Source organism: Ornithodoros turicata, chromosome 8 (assembly GCF_037126465.1).
Source record: "Ornithodoros turicata isolate Travis chromosome 8, ASM3712646v1, whole genome shotgun sequence".
In the NCBI taxonomy this organism is placed as follows: domain Eukaryota; kingdom Metazoa; phylum Arthropoda; class Arachnida; order Ixodida; family Argasidae; genus Ornithodoros; species Ornithodoros turicata.
The window spans coordinates 25995907-26016514 of record NC_088208.1 but is presented as its reverse complement, the minus strand read 5'-3'; the positions used below and the strand labels follow the sequence as shown (position 1 = coordinate 26016514).

At 45.1% G+C, this 20608-nt stretch overlaps 2 protein-coding genes across 2 annotated transcripts; one reads left to right on the top strand and one right to left on the bottom strand.

Moving 5' to 3' along the window:
- Positions 1-1440: 1440 nt before the first annotated feature.
- On the bottom strand, positions 1441-13397 carry LOC135366785 (phospholipid scramblase 2-like). Its single transcript, XM_064599698.1, has 8 exons — positions 13246-13397; positions 12268-12566; positions 11705-11824; positions 11052-11129; positions 10495-10634; positions 8461-8625; positions 5552-5713; positions 1441-4040 (listed from the first exon to the last, which is right to left on the bottom strand). Exons 2-8 carry the CDS (start codon positions 12542-12544, stop codon positions 3978-3980), a joined length of 1005 nt encoding a protein of 334 aa, XP_064455768.1. The 5' UTR covers positions 12545-12566; positions 13246-13397; the 3' UTR covers positions 1441-3977.
- Positions 13398-14311: 914 nt separating this feature from the next.
- Positions 14312-20608, top strand: LOC135366093 (uncharacterized). Its single transcript, XM_064598746.1, has 9 exons — positions 14312-14356; positions 14486-14575; positions 14677-14746; positions 15675-15760; positions 17681-17797; positions 17898-17933; positions 18001-18054; positions 19436-19541; positions 20563-20608. Exons 2-9 carry the CDS (start codon positions 14501-14503, stop codon positions 20589-20591), a joined length of 573 nt encoding a protein of 190 aa, XP_064454816.1. The 5' UTR covers positions 14312-14356; positions 14486-14500; the 3' UTR covers positions 20592-20608.

Below are 20608 nucleotides of genomic sequence, written 5' to 3'. Positions count from 1 at the left end.
AATGTTCGTCCTTCTGTTTAATTGCCTCAGTTACTACTACGATGCATACTAGGCAACAGCTTGTGCAATGCATTGTTATGTGTGGCACAAGGAAGGGACCCCCGGGTTACAGAACCTTGATGCTGCTGTTGAGAGTCGCCAGCTGTCTACTTAATGGCCAAGTAGCTTACCTTTAATTCTATTTAGAAAATATTCATAGACTCGTGATTCAATAACAAAGTTATCTGCCAGATTGATTAATAGCCTATCCACTTAGTGATAGGCGACACGACAATTTTTCGATTAAAGTAAAAGTAAAAGAGGTGAATGTTGTGGGCACAGCCTCTGCTACAGCAGTATTTACTGTTTCAGCTGGTCCTCAGGCTGTCTACCAACCTGAAAAACCAGTAATTATCAGGGAATTTCGATGCGACAGGAAAAGTCATGGGACTGTCAGGGAATTAGCCAAAAAGCAGCTGAAGTCGGGGAAAATCGCAAACAACAGCCGTGGCGATGCGCAGCAAATCGTGAGTGCCCATCAGTTGTTGAGCGGCCACACGGTGACAACGTTGCCGCGAGTAGCAGTTTGCCGATATGACGAGCTCAGAGGCAGAAAACCAGGGCAGCATCACTAATACTCAATAAATGATCTGTTTACTATGGGAGATCTGTGTCAAAACTTAGCAGCAGACACCCAAGTTCCCTTTTGTTTTGGTCAGGGAATTCGCCTGAAATTGTCAGTGAAAACCTGGAAAAGTCAGAGGATTCGAAAGCTGCAGTTTGGTAGGCACCCTGGCCCCTTTCACTCGCCCCTTCAAAAACGGTTTGCTACATTTTAAGGAAGAAATGTTGGCCGCGCTCAAAACACTACTCAGTCTGCTTTGTCTACATTTCAGCGTGGTCCACATGATATAAAAGGTAGCCTCTATTGCATAAAATCTTGCCACATGCAATTGCCTCACAGAAGTGAAGAAGCAAGAGTACAAGAGTGTTATGGTGTACTGGGTGTTTCACAAAGTGCCCCCGTCTGAATAATTCGTTAGCAGGCTGTTCTACCGAAAAGCTTTCGTTTTAGCGAGCATCCCTGAGGGCACCAGCCAAGAACTGAGCAGTGAGCAGTTCATTTTAAATGAAACACCTGGCTTTTAAATTATACTTCAGATGCTTTCGGAACCCTGTTTTACATACCGGGACCTTCAGCAAAAAATATTCCAGGAAAAAACCCTCATGGACACCTTGTGACTTTTTAGAGTAATTAGTTTGGGTATTCATATTTCTTGCGCAGAGCTGCATACCAATGCACTCTTTCGCTTAGTTATCCGACTGCCAATTATGTGTTCATCCATCCGGTTCACACACCGGGGGTCACACACAGGAATTATTCAGGAACACCTGTTTAGGAATTATTCAGGAGGCAGACATTCGTGAAATGCCTGGTACAAGGAAATAATGGAGCTCATGTCACGAAGAAGGCAATATATTTGCGGAATATCTGGCTATGCAAAAGTGCACATTTTAAAAGAAATGCAGCAAATATCACACGTCACACTTGCACAACAAGCCTGTGCATCACATACATGGTGTATGCACTGCATATTCAGCTTCAAAACACTCATTGTCAGTTTCTTTGCACATTCCGGTGTGAACAAAAGCCATGTGAGGGCTTCATAATGGCGACCTCCTTGCATTGCGAAATCTTGGTAGTTGGTTTCATCACATGAGCATGCACTTATCAGGCATACATGCTATGTGGGAGGAGCTAGGCTGTTACTAGAGAAAGGTGGAAGCATTGAACTTTGCAATGGACGGCAAGACACTCTATGGAGGTATCTGAGAGATTCACGGATTGTATGCACTTTTAAGTACCCAACCACAACATTGGGTAACACATCTCAACAGCGGTCGTCAACTTCATGGCTGAAGGGCAGCAGCACTCAAGCAGAAACTACTACTGTGCGTGATGCTAACAACAGCTCCAAAAATACATCCAGCAGGTTACAACAGTCATTGTACGTAGCACTTGTACGTTGCAGTTCAAAACGACTGCCCCTACGAAGCATAGAGGGCTTTGAGATTACGGATAAACATCATTCTTGGCATCTAGCCGAACCAACATACTATGCAGCACCAACATTACATAGCTTTAAAGGTGCACAAAGGTGTACAAAAGTGCACAAATGTATCGTTGCAGAATGAAAGATGTCATTGCCTTGATGCCAACACAAAACGTAAAAGCAAACTCAAAACTCAACTGAGCAAATCCTTAACGTTTCTCAAACACTAACCCTGACTAGTGCTTTCACGGATGTGTGGGATATCAGGTGGGTACAAAGCAAACCTGAGATATGCTAACCTGAAAGCATAAATGACATTGCCTATAGGTGGGTTGAAACTGAACGAAAAAGCAGCAATTCCCAAGTGGCACTGACGTAACTACAAAAGCACTGCTATCGTAGCATACCAGCCAGCGGAAGTTCGGGGATCTGAGCCTGTAACGTTTAGCCGGACAACAAGCCGGACAACAAGCTATCTGTAAAAGTGTGAACAGTCTTGTTCTTCGGTGAACATCTCCAGTGAACTCTGCGGCCTTCTATGACAGTGTTAATTTTCAGAGTAACATTATTGCAAAGGTGTGAATTAGACTGCTTGTGAGTGTCCCCCAACCAACAGCAGTTATGTTCAAAACTGTTCTAATACAAGTACCTAGGCTGTGCAACTTCTATGGCATAACATGGTCATATTGGAAGGGTTATATTGTCACGAAGCGCTTGTACTGAAAGAGGCCAAACACCGCACACTGACAATCATGCTCACAAGTACATCGTACGCAGAACAACGTGAACACTCCGGGTAGTGGAAGAAGAGAGCTTCACATAAAGCCATGTTAACACTAGAGTATCAGTTTTCTAAGAGTACACAACTGTGTCACAGTAGACCTTGCATCCTGTTGATCGTATGCACTTAACTTTCAACAACAACAACAAAAAACAGCTCTGCAGGTAACCAAGTTGAGATAGTTACAAAGTTTTGACACTGCAGTGTCAACATAGCTTAAGAAACGGTTCAGAAACAAAAACTCCTCCACGTGTTTTACAACGCTACCAGAGTGTGCAAAGTGATTAGCAAATTAGAATCGAATCGAAGCAAATTTCAGTTTGAATTACACTAAATTCAATCACCTAGACGAAATCTTTTGATGCATTGCTACTTGAACATAACGAAAACTGTCTTCTCATGACTAGATACAGATGCTGAGATTACGCTGCACGTGTAGCAATGTCATGTTATACTTTGGCTAAACATTCCACCAGAAGAAAAACAACCAGCAATATGTATCAGTAGGTGGTAAATCAGAACAGAGAAGATCACAACAAATCCTTGCATTACACTAATGCTGGATGCCAAGCACTTCTCTTTTTTTGTTTCAGGGATGGCTCTAAAATTTCTCAGTACAAACTACCTTCGAATCTAATGATAAGAACAGACTGCACACAAATCTCTGCAGTGTCGGAGTAATTTCTACGCTTGAAGGCTGGGTCAAGGTAATATCGTAATCAGAGCTTCGAGGCTCGAAATTGGCATCTCCCTGTGGAGCTTAAAAAGGGGGCAAAGGCACAATACTACACAAGTACAGTACACAGAATGATAGGCAATTTCTAATGCAGCTTGAGGCCGATTTTCTTAGTATTTTCAAAAATATCAGCCTGCATTTAATAAAACTAACTTCATATCAGCCTGCATTTAATAAAACTAACTTCAGCTTAGCACAGACAACATTTACAAAAAGTCACACTGAACCTCTGAAGCTCTGAACCAGTGCCACAGGTGGATGAGTATTGTTTCTGCGCTTGTATTGGGTACCCGACAAGGTTGTTTCTAAATGAATGACAAAACCAGTGAAGTTACACGGACCAGAGGAGTTTACCAGGAGGCTTCAGGGGGTCATCTTCAATACAAGAATACGATGCTCCCTACTGCCATGGCACGTGCTTTGGGTCTTACGCCAAGCTGCTGATCATGTCTGACATTCCTTCACCACTCTGTTCAAAGTGCATGAAGTCCTGTAGAAAACACCACGAAGCTGTATTAAAAAGGCTGCTCTACCGTACCCAGGTTAGAACACTTCATTAGCAGCAGGTTATCACTAGAGCCTGAAGTTTTCGGGACATATTTTTTTCTAAATTCGGGGGGTAAAAATCGGGTAAATAAACATGTGCGCTAAATTCATGCGAATTCGGGTGAAAACAACTTCCAGTGCACAAAATTTGGGGAGAAATCGGGCTCTATTACAAAGTAACTGTAGTGGTTTGGTACAAACGGTGATGTAACTGCATTTGCTGCCAAACGAGTAAGCTATTGCATTCCTACAGACATCCCAGTGAAGGCAATTTGCCGGGTAAAAATCGGGTTTCACCCTAAAGAGGCAACCTTCAATTCGGGGTGCAAATTCGGGGAAGAATCGGGTAAAACCCTAAAACTACAGGCTCTAGTTATCACACATCTGTAGGGCCTGACTTTTTCGGGTTATATTTTTCCCGTTTTCCTTTTTTGTTCCGTGTTAGCGCCGCGAAGCAACTGTGGCTATGGGCGGCATACAGATGTGGACAGATGGTGAGAGGACAGCAGGAAGGAGTCGGGGACAAGGGGGGTTAGTTTGCGCCCTGGGCCGACTTCAGGGGAAGCTGCGCCAACATTCGTCTGTACAGTCTTTGGAAAACCCAGCTAAAATCTCGCTCTCTTCAGCACGACCTTGGCTACCACCAATGAGTGGGACGTCTTAACCCGCTAAGCCATGCCGCTGGTATACTTTTGAGTAACATGGTGGGAGCCGGGCGGGGTGGGGGGCAAATAAAGGGTTATATTTTGCTTCAATAATCTGGATGTAATCGGGCTCTAATGAACCGGATTCCACCCAGAAGCCGTCGTCATTGAAGGTTACGATGTTTTTTGTACATGGATTAATAGGAATGTCCACACCTGCTAGAACTCATAAATGGGCCTGCAGTATGAATGAATGAATAAATAAATGAATAAATAAAATAAATTTGTATATGCAGAGATGAGCAGGACAGGAGACCACAAACAACATTATGCAATGACAAATGTGCTGTGTCGTCCTTATAGACAGACATCTCTGTTTTCGGGTGTTATGTTTTTTCCAGATCGGGGGAAAAAATCAGGTTTTATGTTAGATGCTGTAAAACAGTGTAAAATATTGCGATATCATGCGAAAGAACAGATATCTGGGTGGAGAAGAAAAAAAGGCGGAAAGAGGACCACACGACGACATGGTGAGCAGCAGCGTCTAATGCGAAGTATTTAGTGTTCATCTACACCTGCATACGTGGTTGAGTTCACACTTTGACCCAGTTTGTCTTTTCTTTTTTGTGGATTTTACTCAAACTGAGAGTGACACAAATCAGGCGTACAAATTGGTCTTACTGGGTTTAACCAAAAACGTAGGGCTCTTTTTATAGCATACCTCTGTGCAGTACCATGTGGCATGTATTGTAAAATGGTTGTAAATTGCTGCAGTTCCTAAGCCTACGGATACAAAGAAGCTGTCACTTACAATGAGGAATAAGGCTCCAAGGAGAACAGCCTTAATGCGGACGTCTAAATCCAGCGGAAAATTGACTCCAAAGTGATCCGCGTCGGTGAAGGCCTCTGTCAGGAGCCCCGACCACTGCTTGCTCACTTTTCCAACCTTTGTGGCACCGTCCTTAGAGAGCACCTGACAGCAGAACGGTGTATGACTGTAACTACCATGCTCTCTGACTTTTGAATGCAGAAACCAGCGGTCACGTACAGAAAGTTACACAAGCCAACTGCGGCAGACCAATTCTTTGAACGAAGTTGTTCTATGTGTAGGATGCAATATCGAAGTTAAGAGGGCATACATTACAGCAGGGGTATTCCCAGGATTTTCGTCTTGGGGGGGGCCAGGGTCCCGAAGAAGAGGTGTCATACCCATATTTGCTGCTTTTCTGGTGTTTTTTTTTGCCTGTCTAGCAGGCATTTATGGACGTGTTGCAAGATTGTGGGGGCAGAGGGGGGGTGGGGTGGGGAATCCCTTCCTTTCTGCTTCATGTCAGAGAGTGAGAGATACTAAGGTACTTATACACATCACCATATCTCACAACACCCACCCACTAGGGCAGTGTTTCTCAAACTGCGGGTCATGACCCCCAAATGGGTCATGAGCCCTTTTCTGGGGGTCATGGAGGGTCTAAGCAGACATGTGATATGCCTGAGCCACACAGAACCTATTGATTTGCTTGTATCAAGAAAGCAAACGCATCCTTCTGATTAAAATACACGATTTAATCAATCCTTGCTTAAAAAAACATTAACAAGCATTTTTGGTAGCTGTCTCTGTGGTTAATATATTTTAAATAAGTTACACTGTAAATGTATCTGAGTCATTGAAAAAAGTAAATTTTTGAAAATTTAGTAAACTTTAGCCTTATACAGGTGGGGGGTCATGGTAGGTTTGGTATTACTCAAAGGGGTCACATACCGGAAAAGTTTGAGAAACACTGTACTAGGGTGCGTTCTGAGCCAAGCCCACCAATCCCATTTACACTCTTCAGAGATGACACACTGCTTAGTAAAAATTCGGTTGCTTTAAGTGTAGTGAGTTCACAAATACTACATATACTACGAAATGGCTATCGATACTGATGTATAGTGACCGCAAGTTTTAAAACCAGCTAAAGAAATCAAATTGCTATAACCAGCAAAATGCAAATACTTACAACCTTTCCCTTCATGCCTGTCAAGGTTTAAAAGACCATGATGTATTTACAAAAAAAGCAGAAACTTTGCACACATGAACATAGGATGATTCACTGTAGACATGTGACCACCACAGCATGCTAACATAGGCACAGCGGAACCTAAAAGCATGTGTGGGAGCAAGGGTGGCGCACCACAAGCACACAGCTCAATAGCTGTGTCTCCCTCAGTGCTCCAAGTTTGGAAAAAATCCACTGAATGAACCTATGTGCAAAAAGTCTGACATATTCGGGTTCATGTGGGTGATTGAACAAGGTCAAATGCCCTACTTGAACCATCAACGCTCTAGGCGTATCGAGAAAGTAAGTTCCATTCGCAAATATTGACACTGCCAGACTGCAGTTACCATTGTGGGGATGCGTTAAGAGTTCAACTGAACCCGTGGACGCAATAAGGGGATAAGTCGAGAAATCACAAACTGAGAAAAAACTTCAGATGAATATTTGGTAAAGTAAGTGCAGCTTGGTTTCCTCGAGTAACACAAATGCAAAATGTGTGACATATACGTATGTATGTGTCTACTCTACATCCATGTCCTGTTAACATCGCTTCAGGGGGTGCGATTTAGCAGAAACTGAACAAAATCCAGGAACATAACTTATCCCCTTTTGAAATATAACAGCGCATGCACAGGGTCTTGGTGCACATAAAAACAATTCTTACAAGTCAGACCTTGGTGCCTGAGCAATGGCGATGCTAGGTAGGATGAGGTGATGAGGCGTGATGAGCCACGATCTGGCTGATTGTGGTGCTAAACTAGCACACCCTTGAAAATGATGGCTTAAGATGACCGGCATAATGAGACTTATTAGCATAGAGCATGCGTCTTTCCGATTACAATGCTCGGTAGCACTGCTGACACGGTCACGTGAGGTAGGAAGAACATGTTTTTCGAGTGGAAGCCCTCCATTTCCACATCGTAGCAAATTTTAGGCTAGACTGTTTGTATGTGTGTGTAGAAAAGAGGCCTGATCTAACTGTCTCTCCTATTGACACAGGTGCATTTCCCGTTTCTTATCCTCCTGTAGCGGGTCAGTAAATTGCAATACGGTCCTAAATTTTCTTTGACAGGTACATACTGGTACGTGGATGTCATAGCAACAAAAATACAAAAAGGGGGATAAGTTGACTTATCCCCTCATCGGACCCACAGGTTCAACTGTCAACTGGCTAGTTGCAATGCAGAGTTCCTCAAGTAGTTTAAGACATGTGAAAACCAGTGGAAATAGGAAATTCTGAAATGAAGTTTACTACAATTGTAAAACAACTGCAAGACCATTGTAAGTTGCATCCTGGATAGCCCTCGTTCATGCGCAAAGGTAGCATGCAGACTGTGTAGTAGTAGTAGTACTAGTCAAGAAGTCCTGATTTCACTCTTCCAAACCAACCAGTAATCAAAGCTGAGCTGGCCTCTCAGAGCATCTTCGCAAGTGTTTGGACGTATCATCGTTGCTACACTATTGGCTGTCGCTTGGTTGGTTCTTCTCCCAACATAGCAACCCATTTACTCACTTACAGACTTATTACACGTTAATTACATATTTTACATATTTACAGGTTCCTGCAAATATGCTGTGGATAAAACATAAGCGTTCAGATATAGATACGACTTTATGTTATATGTACTGCGGATATGAGCACAGTGTCGCATTACAGAAAACTTGTAAAGAGAGAAGCGCATACCTTAAAATTCACATCACCACAGCCACGGCAGGTGCATATGGGGCCTTCTATGCGGAGTACACATTCCCCACTTTCATTCTCAACTCTATACTTTGGAGCACACAAGCTCCACTCCTGCGCCACAGCTCCAATAGGGGTGCCTGGTGGCGCCATCACTTCCACCCTCTGCGGGAAACCAACACAGTGATGAGGGTCATATATACACAAACACCTTTAGAGGAGCAATGAGGTCCCATTCACCCCGTCTCATTCATCAAGCTGTCCATCAGGAGCACGGAGTAAAGCCCGAATCCCATAAGAAGCGACACGCGGCAGATACACGCGAGAAGCGAAAAACATCGACGTCACTGTCGCCACACGAGCGTCAAAAAAGCTTTGTCGCGGCTCGATATTTCTGCGTCTACTCCCAGTAGATATTTGTAGCATGTCGCTGAGTTCGTTGCCTGTTGTTTGACAAAACAAACTAGATTTGGCGGCGTGAAACAAGAACTGAACGCGTGGGCAAGGATAAGGGTGGAGAGGGCAACCAACAAAAGTAGCAGACGAAGAAGTGTGCGGGGCGCTTGGGAACTTAAACCGCAGCGCCGCTGCGTTACGGGGAATATTACATAGCACCTTCATTACAAGTTCTCCTAGTTTTGACGAATGAAATACTATTTTTGGTATACATTTATGGCAATTTACAACTTAGCTCGAACAAAATAAGCATTGCTTCTCCAAAAACATCATTTCTCGGCGACGAAATGTCGCTGCTCAAAGGGACCAGGAAGTCGCGCCATGACCAGACGCGACAGCGACAAATTCTGCAGCGCGTCGCTTGTTATGGGGTCCGCGCTTAACTCAACTGCTCACGAGCGCTGCACCTGTGTAGTGCTATTTTGTGTCCGAAGTAACTTGGAAGTAACTCGTTCTTTTTTTTTAAGTAACCCTGTGACTGCGAGTTACATTTCAGGCCGCAGAACTTCGTTATTAACTTAGTTACATTTTTCACATGGTAACTTAACTCGTAACGAGTTCTTTTTTGACGGATAACTTCTCGATCTATGGTAAAGCAAAGGAAGGCTGGGCTTGGGCCGGGCCTAAGGCGGCAGCCAATGCAGTGTTCTACATCACGAGTCACGTGCCAGGGGAATAGGCTACACGATACAATGTGCCCTCCTCCTCCTCTCGTTCTCCGACACGCTCCTTCCAAGAGTGGAGGATTTTTGAAAGGCGAAATGGAGGCCTCTCCTTGCTTCCTCGCATGCACATACACACTGCAGGTCACCTGCACCAGTCATTCTTTCGCAGGAGCTCTTTATAGTCGTTACAGAACACGCCACAGCCAAAAGATAAAATAAAAACGTTTGGGAGAAAGGAAGAAGGTACCCAAGGAGGTACTCAACCAAGAGGGAGACAAAAGAAGGTACCCAAGGCTCAGAACATCAATTTCCATCGTGTTAAAGATGTGACACACTGAAGTAGGCAACAAAAGGTGCATCATTAGACCCTGAAGTTTCAGGGTTAAACCCGATTTTTCCCCGAATTTGCACCCCGAATCGAGGTTCACCGGTTTAGGGTTAAACCCGATTTCTACCCGCAAAACTGCACCTAAGCTGGGCACCTCACGGCAATGACATACTAATTTTTCACAAAATACACGGTTGATCTCAACGTCTGATACTCTGGATAGGCTGTACAACGAACGTTTGTTTGACAATAGAGCCCGATTTATCCCCAAATTCAGTCTGATGGTAATTTTTCCGCCCGAATTTGCATGAATTTTCGACATCAAGTGATTAACCTGAATTTTACCCCCCGAATTTGGAAAAAAATAAAACCCGAAAACTTCAGGGTCTATGCATCATGCACATTCAAACGTTACACGACAGATTAAAAACGTGTTGAGATTAGCAGCTTGCATCTTGGTGCTACATTGCAGTAAAGATTTGCAAGTTTGATACACGTGCCTGTACTTCAGGCCTCTTTAGTCGCAGCATTTTGGCAGTGTTTGTCCGCAACGTCCCGCAAAACGTAATGGCATGTCGAGGTTACCTGCAAACAGCAGAAGCAGCAGCAACACTCACAGCGGAGACCTCTGCTCAGATGAATGACCTCATTATCGGAGTTGTCGAGAATCTTAATATCAAACGGCCGCACCTTTCCACAGCAGTTACGTGTGCAGCAGTCCGTATCTGGCAGAATGTAAACAAGAATATGCCACCTTAATTGTTACTGCTAATTGGTAACACTGGGAAACTTTATGGTTAGTTGTAGATGGGTAGAAATCCAGCGAACCGGTAGAGATGTAGGAAGGGAGTTGCCTCAGGACAGAAGCCGCCGATATTTTGAACAGAGACTGTTCTTCTTCTGGGCGAAGAAGAACAGAAGAAGAAGAAGAAGAAGAAGAACAGTCTTCAGAACAGTCTTCAGAACAGGCCGCTTCTGTCCTGAGGCAACTCCCTTCCTTTATGGTTAGTTGTTGTTCTCAATTAGTTTTATTTCCCTGCAAATACAGTTACAATCCACTGGCAGGAGTCCCATTTAATGTTTAGGACAAAGTGCTGGAAACCTCAAAGTGTGATTGATAGGAGATTTGTCGCCGTACGTACCTTCTTTAGCACGGTACACCTGCTGGCCAAGGCTGTTCTTGATGGTGTACTTGTTCCTTGTTTCACAGCCCAGGAATACTATCGAATGACAAGAAAGGTAGACATTCGAGACGTTAGATCACTGATGAATATGAAGTGCAGAATTATCCTGGATAGGTACAGCATTTCTTCCGCTCCAGAAAATGTTGCGGGAATGGCAGAATCTGGAACTTTCGTCGACAATGTATCGGGGGGGGTTCGTGTTTCTTGAAAATCGGGGCCAAAAATCGGGGGATGAATCTGCATTTTTACATTTTTACAGGGTTTTTCGGGTTTTACCCTAAGCGAGCGTTAGGTGAGAAGGATGCAAATCGGGAGGCAAATCAGGAGGTGGATTGCAGCGGGCAACGGCGTAGCCAGAAAAATATTTCGGGAGGGGCTCTACGGGGACTTTACATGGGAGAGGAAGACTTCCCCCTTGTTTCCTTCTCCCAAATGCACTACCAAAGGTACCATTTTGGAGAGGGGTTGAACACCCAGAACCCCCGGCGGTGCTAGTGGTACTGGGTGGTGCATACCACGGAAACACACGGCACAAAAGAGTGCCGTGATATCTACTGGAACTCATCCAGTCATTCTACTTAGTCTCGCTCATGCAAGGGACACCAGATTACCTTCGAGCAGTTCCTTCTTCTGATGGACCAGCAGCTGGTCAACCATTGTGAGGTATTCAAGACCTGGTGGAACACCAGGCCTGCCGCTCTGAAATGGAGCTAGTGGTACTCCATCTGGGCCTACACGAACGATAACAAGAGTGAACGTTATACTAACGTAGCTTTGCGATATTATCTCTGAGGAAGGCCAACAAAGCGATACATATGCAAAACCTGAAATCATGTGCCCCACCTGATAAAGTTTTGTATGCGGATGCAAACAGCACCACAAATACATGTCCACTGAACATTCAGAATATTGTAGAGGTTTCACTTTAGAATATCACTTCTAGTCCTCTGCTCCCAATTGAAACAAATTGATGAAGCCAGTGATTACTGATTACAGAAGACATGATGCCAGTTATTTATCCAACCCCCCCACCTACACTACACTCCCCACCACCTAAAATTTTGTGAGATTGCACAATATTTCGCCAAAGCATGTAAATACACCCCCTTGCTTTTGCCGATTAAACAAAAGACATAAAACCCAAAAACGCAAGGCCCTATGCCTGACAACTCACCTACAGGTACTTGTTGTGGTGGAGCATATCCTTGAGCTGGGGGCGGATAGGCTGCACCACCAGGTGGAGGGGCATATCCAACACCAGGGGGAGGATACCCAGCTGCTGGGCTGGGGGCAAATGTGACTGGGGCATTACCAGGGGGAGGCTGGGTGTACGCAAATCCCACAGGTGCAGCTGTGTACCCGACACCTGAAGGGGGGTAGCCAGGATTCTGGGGGTAGCCAGGATTCTGGGGGTACCCTGCGTTCGGGGGATATCCTTGCGGATCGGCCATGTTCAGTGTCAGTCACAGTGACCTGCGCGTAGAAAATGGCTGGTCGTACTACTGTAATATGTTGTTGTGAATCTCAGTAGCAAGGTAGTACATTTTGCCACACTGAGGAGGCAGAAATATGACATTGAAGCATGGAATTGCATGTCAATCAACGTTTGCAACAAAGAGCTGCATCATAACTGGAAAAAGTGTGCTCAGAGGCGGCACGTGCGATCAAATTTTCTCCTAAATTGCTCGTTCTACTGGACACACTGGTCACTGACAAAAGCCAACAAGCTTCATCGTCAGATTTATCACACTGTCTGCAAAATCAAACGGCACTTAAATCAGAGTGGCACACACGCGCAATGTTAGGCAAGGGCAACAGGGCGCGTACCCTCCAACTTTTTTTTTTTTTTTTTTTTTTTTTTTGTTCTATGCCACAGTGAGGGAGAGCAGTAGAGAATGTTGCCATTATGCGCAATTTCGATGCAGACAAGCAAGGGTTTCAGCGATAATCCGCCATAAGAAACTACACACCGTAGATACAATTTCAATGTTAACGCATGTTGTGTATCGCCATAGCGCATGTGTGAAACTACATGTTTACGTTAAATGTTCCGAGCACGGCTGAAACCCCGCTACGGAGTTGTATATTCCTGAACGATTCTTCGCATAAACTTTAGCGGTCTGCCACCACGTTATGTCGGAGAAACACTCACGTGTTGAAGACAAACGTTTTTTTTTTATCACGCTCGTTTGCAGTAATGAAAAACAAAAACTGTCATCCGATCACCACGCAAGCGGCGAGCTGCAAAGCCTGAAGCCTGAAATCCAGAACTCTGCTAAAATCGCGACTGGTGTGCCAACTAGCGGTAGCGGCGGGCGGCGGCACGGGGTGACGGAGCGGTGCCTGCCGGCTGCCGGTGTCGGCATGGAGTAGCAAGCCTTATTTATGGCTGACCACTCGGGAACCCCTAACAAGCAAGCAGGCATGAAGGAAGGTGTCGGGGGTGAGAGCGGTGGGAGGCGGGCGCGTTGGCGTCTGTTTAGGTGTGGGGATGGGGGAGGGGAATGAGTGTAGAGCATGCATGCATGCATGAGGGAATGACGCGAACGAGGGAAGGAAGGAACGGAGAAAAGCAAGAAGTGACATAACACGCGGACAGCGAGATTGACCTTACTCGCACGAAAATTTTGAACATTGACAAATATCGATTCGAAGTGTTCATATCTTTCGGTATAGGTCGATATTTTATCGATACATATGCAGCTTCTGCTATTTCTCTTTCTTTTATTCTGTATATTCATTTCTGTGACGTCTAACATTTCCGTAAATATATTGATTTGAAGTTTTGACACTTTTGACGATACGTATTTCGAAATTTAATCGACATGTATCGATATCCGTGTTGAGAATATCGGCATGTCGATATTAGACTCTATGATATTAGATAAAATATCGATAGATATCGATATCGTTATATCTCTACACACTCCCACGTTACACTTACAAAAAGACACACACGTTTGTCTTAGATTATACTTATTTAATTATGGTTTATTTCTTTGTTTCGTGTAAAACACAGGTACGTTACCTTTCTATCTGCTTAAAATGGTACACTCTTGTAAATACAGGTAACGAAATACCTTCCTAAAACTGTAACACAACAAAAGTGCATTAGACTTGTAATCACCACAAGATACCTGTGGGATTGCCAGCTTTTGAGACGTTGTATTGGAAGCATACCCTCAACGTTAATCGCGATCACCATTACCAACCTCTCACGAGGAGTGCACCTGCACTCTAATTTATTACGGAACCATAACAGTGTGAGTTACTGCAAACAACGAAGATTAGAAATAACTGTTTATCTCCATAAACTGTTTTACGTATCTGGGGTGTCATTTTGATGTAAATGCCTTGAATAAGATATGTAACCTTGCGTTCTTCCCACCCAGCAGCCATCGACGACCATGTTCATATTGGGCTTAAAATGGCTTCGACTACAAACGAAGTTGAGCATCACAATTTTCGCACTGAAGTCACTAGTGAGTTCGTTTTGGTTCCACAATAGCAGCAGCGGTCTGTGACAAGCACGGCAATTTGTAGCACCTTGTCAGAACGGTCCTGTGTCCATTGTTCGTTGCAGGTCATCAATTCTACTCTGCTGTTTTATGTGATCAAGGAGAAGCTAATTAACTTTGATATAGAGCAACAGCGTAAGTAAAAATTTCTTACCCTTAGCATTGGTAGGTATAAAAACAAAACCGCACCGTGATTTATCCAGACCCCTCCTACACTCCCTCCAACACCCCCTCCCAAGCAACCGCCCTTCCTTCCTTTCACGTGCTCTCCCCTACAGCAGAGGCCTTTGTCATTTCAGCGTCAGTCACTTGTCGGCTATGCCCAGAGTAATTGAAGTAAATATGTCTAAACTAAACTAAATTGCCCGTCTCCAAACGCTTCTCCTGCCGCTCGAAATCGACGTATTTCCATAGTTATACGTATTCAGAATGGCTCTGTACGTATTTTGCTGTGAGCGCCGGCAGCAGACCCGCACACATCCTCCTGCTTACCTTGAGGGGGGGGGGGGGGGTGACTTGTCAGCGTCCCCCACTCCCCACACCTCCTCCTACAGTCACTATATAGTAGCCGCCATACTCTGGTACTCCCTGCAGCGGAATGCGAAGGATTTCCCTTGCAGGAGCGATCAGAGCCAATCATTCGCTCAGGTTGAGGTCAGGGGAAAGGGAACGCCCCCGTGTCGTCACGATGTCGTCACACCGACGTCGCGCACGCACCCGTCTCTCTCCGCGCGCAAATTTCAACAACTGATTGATGAATGATGTAGAATGTTGATTGATGATGGAATTGATGCTTGGAGAGCGAACAGTCACCCAAATAGCCACCGCGAGGAAGGCTGACCTTTCCCCATATTGAGCAAGCAAGCAAGCACCCACCCAAATGCTTCTCTCAACATTGGATTAACGTATGTTGTACCGTGCATATATAACAATTTAAATTTTTGTACGCTCTTGCCTCGGTGACCTATAGTGATGCAAAGAAATTTGTTCTGAGCAACTTAGCATGCTTATCTTTTAACCGCTTTTGATATTTTGAACAAACCACTCCGTTTCTATTACTCAGAGGATCTACTGTATGTCATCACGCTCGTCGTACGGTTCTTGGCTGGCACAGTAACGGACGTAGAACTCGTAATCGGAGCTTACTTCGTAAGTACTTGCATGGAAGCCCCCCTTGTTTCATAGGCCCAGAGCATATACTGACCCCGCATGTCGCGTTGTGGCACAGAGGAAAGAAGTTTGTTAGCTACTCACACTTGCGTCAAAGGGGATAAGGGGGTAAAGATCTCAATAACGGTCTTTTCAGTGCCACAGATCCATACGCGCGAAGTAAGCAAAGACAAAAGGTAGCGGTTACAGCTGTTTAAAGGGGCACTCGAGTGCAAAAATTTCTCTTCGCGGAACGAAAGGTCCCGTTACCGTGACGTAACACAAAAGGAACGGGATTCACCCGTTGCGTCATGCAGCGCGCAGATCAATGCTGAATACATTCTACACATACTGAATGAAGTCAGCCATGTGATCATGGCAGTATCACGTGATGTGCTCGTTTCGGAAAATCCGTCAAGACTACATCAGAAATTTTAATGGTCCATTACAATTATTTTGGCGGACCATCAAAACCGCTTGTCGGCCCATTAACAACTCCTAGTAGTCCAACAGGACTGTTAGCAGTCCGATAAACTCCGTCCCACAGCCCGCCAGGTGGGCCGAATTGACCCACAAAAAGGCCTGATGGTACCACAGAGCCCCTGGCGGCCCAACAAAGGCTATCCAACAGCCCATCAGGCGAGCTTAGTGGCCCCACAAGAGAACCCAATGGTCCGTCAACGAGGCTTTGCGGTCAAACAGGTGATGCCTCATAGTAGATCAGGGGCCCCTAATGGGACATCAGAGATATGACATAGGGTATAGTCGCACACACACACCATGCAAGACCCCGTAAAGGACAGAACTGCAAAAGACAAGGCGGAAACTGCGTCCTGTCCTAGTATTGTCGTTTAGTGTTTCCTCGTGTCGAAGGTTCTAGTTGTTATAACAAATTAGCAACGCTGTAGCCGACGTCCTTACAGTATTCAATATGGCAGCTCGCATTGTCCTGTCAGGCCGATAGACGACCGTCAAGCCGCTAACGTTTTATGCCGTCTGACCAATTCGGACTCGAAATATTCTAATATTGCTTCAAGATTCAGTTAAATATTGTTCGCGATATATGACCCCCATAAAACTTCCCTAAAACTGATCAGCGCTCAGAGACTCGAGCTGCAAACGCCCCAGCGTGTAAGGACGATTGAGCATCGGGCGACGCTCGCAGCCTATAAAAGGCCACGTGCCATGCGTCAGTACCATATCCATCCATAAAACGACTGGGAGCTTCATAAGTGGATGTCCCTTTCCGTATATCCTCCGGATGTCTGGTGTCGGCAGTTTTAAAAAAATTTCCTAGTCCTGACGGAATTCTCTGATGGAATGGAGTGTTGCAAGAGAGAGGAAAAAAAAAAAAACGCGCGATTGCACTGCGAAAGTTCGATTCTCGATGGTCCGACAGAATATCTCAACCAAAAGCAGTAAGAAACACAGACGTAGTGGTAGTCTTGAGTTAATACAGCAAGCCATTCCTCACTCCAATGTTGCTTGTGTGTGTGTGCTGGCCTTCAGTTCTGGAGAGCGTCTTTTTCAAACTTTTTTTGTTTACTTCTTGAAACGCTGCGCGCATTGTATGTTTTGAAAAGTCTTGGACACAAAAGAAAGAACTGGAGCAAGAATAAATTGTGTCATGACAGAAGTCGGGAAAAGGACATAAAAGCAAATTTTAAATTTCTATTTTTTTTTTTTTTACTTTTATGGAGCTGGGATCAAGCCATTAGACCCTTAGGTCCTAATGGTCCCATAAAACCGCTAAATCGTTAGTCCTATTGGAGATGTCCGAAATTACGGTACGTCTATTGGCCTAATAGTTCCATTAGGATTGACCCTGATGGATTTTTCGGTCGGCCCTGACCGGTGCCAATTCCGCGCACATTCGTTCAGCGCATTCAACGCTGTCATTCCGTCGTCTTCACTGCGCAGGGAATGAAGTCACTGCTGATCATCAGTGCCGTCTGGAAAGTAACAACTGCCCTCTTTGACTTCGGCCACAGCATGAGCTTTGCTCCAGAAGTTTATTCCAAGACTTACGAATTCGTGGTGAGCCCTCAGTACAACTAGACTTTGTCATTCAGTTGCTATATATATTCTCACTACGTTCAAGTAACAACTACCATATGCGTTTACCCCCGTGTTTCAGGATAAAAGCTTCAACACAGATCTGCTGGATGCCACGGTGAGCACCGCTCGAGAGAAATGTGCATGTAGTGTGCGTTTCTATAATCAACGTTTTCCATTTCCAGTATTTCTACGAAACTGGCTTCTGCACACTTTACCTGTTGCTTGCCGTCGTCATGGTAAGTCTGCAATCTCTGCATGGTTAAAGTTTTACCGTAAAGCAACGAGAAATCAGCTTACATTGAAGATCTTGTTGCGTACAAATAACCTCACAACATATCACGCACGTGATATGTCGCTCTAACGTTATGAATTGTCAAAATTGCGATAAAATCAGTCGGGGAGACCCCTGGTGTGAGACAACATGAATTTAACTGTGAGCACAGGCGCTCATGTCAGTGGTGGATCCAGAGGGGGGCGGTTGAGCGATCACCTCCAAAAAACATTATGTTAAGTATTAGTTTTTCATCTCTCCCCCCCCCCCCCCCCTACACACACCAGTGCGCCTCCTTCCCAAAGTCTGGATCCACCCCTAGCTCATATATCCAGCTTTTAGCAACATTCTTGGAGTACCTACTCCATTGTTGCTCCAAGGTCGGCGGCAAAGATCAGAGGATGGCGGTACTTTCCCCAATCCAGTGACTCTACGCCGCTGCGGGTACCTTTTCTTCAACTGCCATTATTCCATGAACCTTGTGCAGTGACGTCACGTTGTAGCAGGAGGGTATGCCGTAAGTTGTTGGTCTCCGCCTCTGGCACTCTCGTAATGCCCAAGGCGCTCTAAAGGTGCAGATATAATCCAACGTTTTGGGCGTCGCAGTCAGCGACAGCGCCAGCGATCCGGGAAATATGCGTTTATAGTCAGACGCCCGTCAGCAGTGACCTGCGACCGTTGCGCATGCGCAAAGTCGCTCTGACTTCAGCAGCGCGACTGCGCTGACCTGACTGCGCGAGCGCGGTCGGCGAAAAATGGAACATATGTTCTATTCTGCGCGGGCGACGTCCTAGCGCAGTTGAATGCCGCCGGCCGCGCTAGCCACTAGACTATAGAGGGCGTGATTTCCCCCGGTGTAGCGCAACTGTGCTTCGCGCGTACGCGCAGCGCAGTTACGTCGGACTATGTCTGCGTCTTAAGTTCCCATGAGCCCTTGCGTGCCAGAGGTTGCGCTTGCTTTTCTAAAAAGGTCTACTTATAAAACGTATGTACACAAACTTCGTAGAACCGTCTATTTTTTAAATGTGATGTGGGCAAGCTTTCGCTTGTCCCATCCTACATTTGGCAATACAACCGTCCTAGTCCGTGAGGGTGCTTCTGAATGGATTTTACCATGTTCCAATCATGCAAATTGCACAGCAAAGCGCATAACATTCACGTATAAATCACTTACCGTACAAAACCGTTATTTTATGAATTTTATTTTTTTAATCAACCGCCTTTCTGGACGAGTCAGTCAGTCACTCACTCTTGCTCACGAGAGGAAGTGTCCCATCTTCATCTCACATTTGCCTGGCTGAACAATATGCAACGAACAAGAGCAATATGTGAATGTGCATTTGCAGATATACGGTGCGTACAGGGTGAACGTGTACTTCCGAAGCCTTTACTTCGAGGAGGGCCGAATGACAACGGTAGATGTTGCAGCTTCACTCCTTTCCTGTGTATCTAGTACGTAGAAATCTGTATGTACTTCATAGCTACGCTACGCCACTCTGCAGCTGCGAAAGCCAGTGTGGGTGGCAATTAGGTGTATGATGGACGTCCTAGCGAAACTGTTCTTGATGACCAGTCACATTTTCGGATGAAATTTCGTGGGCCATCAAACCATCTCTGTAGTGTCTGATGGGCCATCAAGGTTCTCTGATGGGATCTGGTGGGCCATCAAAACAATCCTTATGAGTCTGATGGACCATCAAACCAGCCCTCGTGAGTCTGATGATCCATCAATGTTCTCTGATGGGATTTGGTGGGCCATCAAACCAGCCCTTGTGAGTCTGATGGGCCATCAAGGTTCTCTCATGGAATCTGATGTGCCATCAAGACATATATATAGCCTGATATAGGTCTGGTCACCAGAACTTGTGAACAGGTCACCAAAGACGAGGCTAAGGACATGGGGACTGACGGATCCTAATATGGGCGGACGCTGCGTTTCAGAATCTGGCACGTCGACGTTTGATTTTATATTTAGATATGCGTTTTTGAAACTAACCGACGGTATAGCATCGGTGCTGATCTCGTCTATTACATGGGCAACTGTAAAATTTAGATCGCTGCCGCATAAATAGGAATATATGGGTCAGATGGGAACGTAGGTACAGTCCCCAACCTACAAGCTGTACATTAGAAGTGACAAGCACAACAAAGAAGGAAAACAAAAACAATATGGTGGTGTGCACCACATATTACTAAGAGATCATTCGCCTATGTATGAGACGGGTAGTCGATTTCGTCTTGCGCAATTCTGAAAACAAAAATCGAGCCATATTCCGGACTAGTTAAATCGATGATAACTGTTTCCTTCAATGATAAACATACCTATGTGCAGCTCGGAGAAAAAGGGGGGTTCGAACTGTCTATTACTCATGCTGTTCCTGTTTCGTTGAGCTTTTTACATTCAGTGCAACGATTACGTTTGTGCACAGTGCATGACTTTCCCTGACAACTTCATGTTTTTTTGTAATTTCAGATCCTAACGACAGACACAAAATAATCTGAATAAATGGTCAGTTTCA